At 42.2% G+C, this 6,000-nt stretch overlaps 1 protein-coding gene across 3 annotated transcripts in view; it reads left to right on the top strand.

Annotated features, from left to right (window-relative positions):
- Window positions 1-6,000, top strand: part of Dock8 (dedicator of cytokinesis 8) — a 199,835-nt gene that overhangs the window by 33,982 nt on the left and 159,853 nt on the right. Inside the window, exon 1 of one of the 3 annotated variants that reach the window (XM_028764023.1) lies at window positions 925-1,027. The exons of the other annotated variants lie outside the window; for them this stretch is intronic. Coding sequence (XP_028619856.1) covers window positions 996-1,027 — 32 coding nt within the window. The 5' untranslated portion in view covers window positions 925-995. Of the gene's footprint in view, window positions 1-924; window positions 1,028-6,000 lie in introns of those variants that run through there. 3 annotated transcript variants of the gene reach the window in all.

The raw sequence follows: 6,000 nt of genomic DNA, 5'->3' as shown, positions 1-6,000 counted from the left end.
GCCTCTGCCTCTGCCTCTGCCTCTGCCTCTGCCTCTGCCTCTGCCTCATTGATGTTCTTGTTGTCAAATGTCCAAATTTCAATAAAGCTTTTTTTATTTTTGGTTGTTGCTGCTGGTGTTTGTTTGTTTGGGAGGGAAGGAAGGGAGACAGAGAAAGAGAGACAGAGAGACAGACAGAGCATGAGTCTCAGAAGGTAGTTCAGGTTGACTTTGAACTCACAATTCTTTTCTTAAGCTCTGGAGTTATAGGTGAACCCCACCATACTCAGCTATTAACTGTGACTTTTAATTTTTTTTCTGTTTTTCTGAGAAGTGAAAAGGTCAGCTGTGGAAAGGTCAACTATACTTTGTCTTCACTGATAGGGAAACCAAATCTAAAACTAGGTAACACTGAAAAAAAAAAAACAGGCGTATAATTCTTATCATCAAAAAGAAACAGAGACATTGAGTAGCTTTGTTACTTTCTTAAAATCCCTCCATTTATCGAGGGCTTCCTGTATCCTGCATGTGCGTTACAGTGTACAGTTCCTGACAGTCTAGAACATTATGGATGCTCTCATTCTCCTTTTGGGCAGAGACCCCATCCTACTCCAGACCCGAACACAGCACTGTGGTCAAACCCAGGGGTGACTGAGACAAAATGAGATTTAAACAACCCTATTTGCTATCACCAAGTACAGGAATTCAACAGACTTTTTGGCTGAAATGAGTTTTTGTCGAGACTGTCTCTTGTTTGGATGTGAAGTGTCTTTTCTAGGCTCTTGTATCTGAATACTTGATCTCCAGATGATAGTGTTGTTTGTGAAGATTGTGGAGCCTTTGGGAGGTGGAGCCTTGCTACAGGAAGTGGGTCACTGGGGATGTCCATAAAGTTTTACAGCCTGGCCCCACTTCCCATTCATGCCCTGCTTCTTGCCTGTGAATTTGGTACAGCCATACAGCCTCTGACTCCTCTGCCCTGCCTTCCCTGCCCTGATGGATTGTATCCCCTGAGAATGAACACCACGATAAACCCTTCCTTCCTTAAGTGAGTAACTAATATACCATCCATATGCTGAGGTTGTCTTTCCGAGTGACAGAAGACATTCATTTTTACCTCAGATGGTCAGAGGACTAGCTGTGGGGAGAGGTGGACTCCATCCTCTCTGAATGGAGCCAGAGAATCTCACAGCTTCTGGCAGTCTTGGAGAGTTCTCTCCTCATAGGGGCTTGGAAAAAAGATCTAAAGCCTTGGAACCAACAGGCTTTTCGGCTGAAATGAGTTTTTATCATGGTTATCTCTTGTGGTTTGAATGGGAAATGTCCTTCATACACTCTTGTACTTGAATGCTTTTTCTGTAGTGATGTTGTTGTATGGCTATGTGAGAAACAAGTGTTGTCTTGGTTCTTCTCTGATGTTAGCTGCGAACAGCAACAACAAAAATGTGTTTTCAAGCTAACAGTCCCTAACCTTCGCCCTACCATATCATCAGACTAGAACAACTGCTTAAAAACACTACTGCTTAGCCTCCAGGGGCACGATCAGTTCAGGGAAATAATGCAAGAAGCTAGAGCTTTTGAGATCAGAAAGAAAATGTTTGGGATAGTGGGAAGTCCCATGTCTGCATTTCTGAGTAACAAATACATCTCCATTTTCATCTGACCCTGCATGACCAGGGCACATTCCTGACCCTGAGGGTTGCTAACATTAGGACACACCCTGCAAACCCACTAAGTATGAGTTACTGGGGGTTTTGTTGTTGTTTGTTTGTTTGTTTGTTTTTATCTCAGAAGACATGATGTGGTGAAAGACATGTCCTAATTCTCAGAGTTCAGTTCTGGTCTCTCTGTGCCACCAATGCATTTCAGTACACAGAGTTTCAGATGCAAAGAGGATCTTATCAGCACCCTGACAGTTCATTATCTGCTGATTGACACTGTTTCATCTCAAGAGTCCCTGGGCACCCTAAGGATAGCACTTGTAGGTCACCCTCTGTGCTGTTTTCTCCTCTTCATCGATTCCCATTCAAGGGCTCCAGATGAGTATAGGGTTTGTAGCACTTGTACATCATGGTGCCTGAATCTAGAGAGCTGATACCACATGTGTTTCTCACCCTGCCCCTTGGAAGCTTTGGGCTTACAACATCCCATTCTCTCTGCAGCTCCCATCCTCAGAGATAATCTATTGGTACCTCCTACTCCAAACCTTAATTTGATCTTTAATGGTAGCTTTCAAAGGTTTATACCACAGGTAATGGAAGAAAATATATTTTATCCAGTTCTCATTCTCTTTCTCCTACCTTCCCTCCCTCCATCCCTCCCTCTCACCTCCCACAAACACACATAGTTTGGAGAACAATATTTAACATATACTATATTCAGTGTACTTACTTTGATCTAATGTCAAAGCTTATATTTCCCTCTTATAGACATAGAATACGCCCTTCTTTACCTTAGTACTTACCTCAAGTTTCAACGTGTGACTGGCTACTTAACATCCGTCACTTGCTCCCAGTGGACTGTAAATTTCAGTAGGGTAGAATCTGTTCTACCAGGACAGACAGACCTCCAAAATATACAGGACATCTGGGTTTTCAGATCACTGGCCTCTTTGCTCACACCAGGCAGGTTTATTGTTCTGGATCATCCTCCCCTCCTGAGGTTGTGTCCAGTTTCCAGGGTCACATCTGAGGCCTGGGTGGCCTCTGAATTGTTGCTCTGTTTATGGTGCTATGGGCTATCTTCAGTTTGCAGTCTGTATTATGTAATCTTTTAGGATAGATCCTTTTTTAGTAGGTAGCTCATGAAGAATCCAGAATACAACTTCTTGTAATGAAATCATAGTCTTGAACACTGATGAAGTTGAAAGATCTTTTTTTTTTTTCCAAGACCCAGGGAGGCTGACCCCTACCCCGCTATATGCTGATGTCATCTGCTGGATGCTGTGACTGAGGAGGAAACTGATAACTGAAGCATGTACTCTGTGCAGATTAGTATTGTCTGACAAAGCTACAGAAATAGAAGGAGCAGGAGGATATTTAGGGGATGGCTTCCATATGGTAAGGAGACATTTCTTCAGGATGAGTTCAGTTTCTGAGGGCTCATGCTTTCATATCTGGAGGTATGAGCACATGACTGATAAACAATTCCCAGATGAGACCCTCAAGAAGCACAAGAAAGTTAGATAAAAGGTTGTACCATAGAGGAAAAATGAGATTAACATTATTCCTTTCTCTTTAAGACAAACCATTGACATTAAAAGTCATTAATAATATTGAAAATCACATGTAAATTGTAGATGTACAAAGTCGAATGTTTAATAGTTGGGTTTTTTAATGTGTTTTTGTTTATGTGTTTATGCACATAAACATAGTGAGTGTGTGTGTGTGTGTGTGTGTGTTTGTATGTGTGTGACAGTAGGTATCTTCCTCAGTCACCTTCCACTGTATATTTTTGTTTTGAGACAGTGTCTTCCCCTGAAATTGGAAGTCTCTGACTGGGCTAACCTGGCTAATTTGGTCAATAAACTCCAAGGATCTCCCTATCTTCTTCCCAGTGCTGGGATTACAGCCTTCCATTATGACACCCAGCTTTTCTTGTGGGTTCCAAGGATCTTTTTCTGTGTGGCAAACATTTTACCAACTGTTCATCTCTTCAGCTGCCGGTTGGAATTGTTTTGAGAAGGCCTTGCTGTGACGTGTAGACCAGGGTGGTTCAAACTTGCAATCCTGCCTCAGTCTTCTAAGCTCTGGCACGACAGACAGATGCCAGCGTGCATGGCCCAAAAATGTTTTAAATACTTTTCATATTTTCCAGTTAGTGATTATTAAAAATATTTTCACATGTAGGTGAAGTCGGCTTTTATAAATTATTAAATGTTCACATCTGATAAATGAAATTCTCTTTATTCCCCATACTCTAAACTGGGATTTTCTATTTCATTTTAAATTATATTTTAACTCAAGAGAAACAGGAAATAAATTGTTATTTTATGTCTTTACTACTTCCACACTATACTCTTTTAACTGAAAGAACTTTTTTTTTTCCTACAACATGCCTTTGGCAGTTTTTGTTTTTCATTTAAAAAGTTTAAACTAGTGTTAAAAAGTATGTGTTTGAAAAGTGTGATCTTCTTTGGGGAAATTATTTCCAGTCTAAGTTCAGCTGGCAGAGTCACTGACTGTAAATATGAGATTTCTAATTGCTACACTCCCTGGCGTATACAGCACTAGGAGGTCTTGAAGTTAAACAAGGAGAGTTGCCTAAGTAAGATGTATAATCTGTGTTGACACGCCAATAGATGCAAGAAAAGAAATTGTATTAAGTACAGTACAGAGTCTCTGATAATTTGGAGTAGAGAACCTCATTTAAGGTGATGGACGGTTGAACCATGGTGTCACCTGCTGCCACCTAAGTTGTGTTTCTTCAGAGCTCCAGGAGGGTTCAGTGCTCTTACTTTGTCTCTTTGTCTCTGCTGTCCCTGGCCTGTGCCTCCAACTTTGAACTTTCAGTCATGGTGTGGCCTGACTTCTTACTGACTTGAGTTTGTTAATTTTATCTTCCTTCCTTTCTCTAGCTCCTTTGTTGTCTATTCTAAACCCCCTTTAAAACCAGCTCTGTTCATCCGTCCTTCAGCTTGGTTTGCTCTGTGGCTGGTTAATTCATTGTGTTACTGGACAGAGAGTTAATTGCATTTTTACTGAGGTCAAGCTGTTACAATATCAGGGTTGCTGCCTGAGGAGGTAGAGCCAATTCTTCGAGGCAGAGGCTTACGAGAACACGCTCAACTTGTGGGTGAGCATTTTGGTCTGATAGTCCTGCTGCATCCTGGGTAGCTGCGCCAGGTGAGGGCAAACGTGGATGCGCACTGTGGGACAAGGATTGCTCCTGCATGAATGAGATGGTCACAGGAAGCCACTCTGTCCCACACTGAAGCAAGAAACATTTCTCAGTTCTGTCTTTGTAGCAATTATCTTTGTACTGATGTTGCTGCATTAAACACTCCCACTGCCTGGGACTTCATAGGATGCTGGGAAGCTTCCCAGAATCTTGGATCATTGCTAAAGGACTGGCAAACATCCAGGTCCAGAGATAGCCCAGTGACATGAAGTTGGGGGGGGTGCTTCCTGCAGCAGGGCATTCACCCCACCCTCAGCTTGTTACACTGAGTTCCGATGCCTGACAGTGAACCCTCTGAAGCAGTGAAGAAGTCACTATGCAAAGCTCAGCCTTCCTCAGACCACAGAAGACCATTACTCCCCAGAGGTAACTGAAAAGAGAAAACTTGACGTGTCTAATATGCTACCAGCACCGCTCTGACGAAGATTGAATATGTGATATTAAGTCTTTCTTCTCTGTTAAACTTGGTTTGAGTGTATCACATCTGCCAGCCTACATTTAGCCCTTCAAGGATGTACTTTTGCCTTTAACTGTGGCATCTAGACAGTCAACATAAAACCGCTGTGACGCAGTAGCAGGCCCAAGGGCCAGTCCTTCATTTTAGAATATGGACAACGTTAAGGAGAATCTGTGTCCTGAGACCATATGAACCCCTGTCTGTCTCCCACAAATAAAGGTCTTTTCTTTTGTCATATGTCCTGGCACAAACATTTACCATGCCTGCAGGAACATTTGGGGCTCAAGACACGAGGGCACAGGAGGCCTGTGTTGTTTAATATTAAACCAACAGGAAATGACCCAGGCTCATGAGCCTACTGCTTTCACTAGGGCAAACGAGGAGAAATTAATTGCTTTATAGAAATTCCTTTCTGTGTTCTGTAAAGAAAGTGTTTCCATTGGACCTAAATGACCAAAAGGAGTAGTTTGGGGCTAAATAGCTTTGACATTGTGCCCTGAAGGAATGAGACAATTAAAGAAACCAACTTCCTCTGAGGAAAAAAAATATTTATAATAATTCATCTGCATGACATGTTTCTAGACTCATTGGCCTGGGGAATCTTTGAAATTGCCCTTGTGGGGTGTGTGTGTGTGTGTGTGTGTGTGTGTGTGTGCAGGATCTCT

The sequence above is a fragment of the Grammomys surdaster genome, unplaced genomic scaffold, assembly GCF_004785775.1.
Source record: "Grammomys surdaster isolate TR1022 unplaced genomic scaffold, NIH_TR_1.0 141, whole genome shotgun sequence".
Taxonomy (NCBI): domain Eukaryota; kingdom Metazoa; phylum Chordata; class Mammalia; order Rodentia; family Muridae; genus Grammomys; species Grammomys surdaster.
The sequence above is the reverse complement of the archived record's forward strand: the minus strand, read 5'-3'. Positions and strand labels throughout refer to the sequence as shown.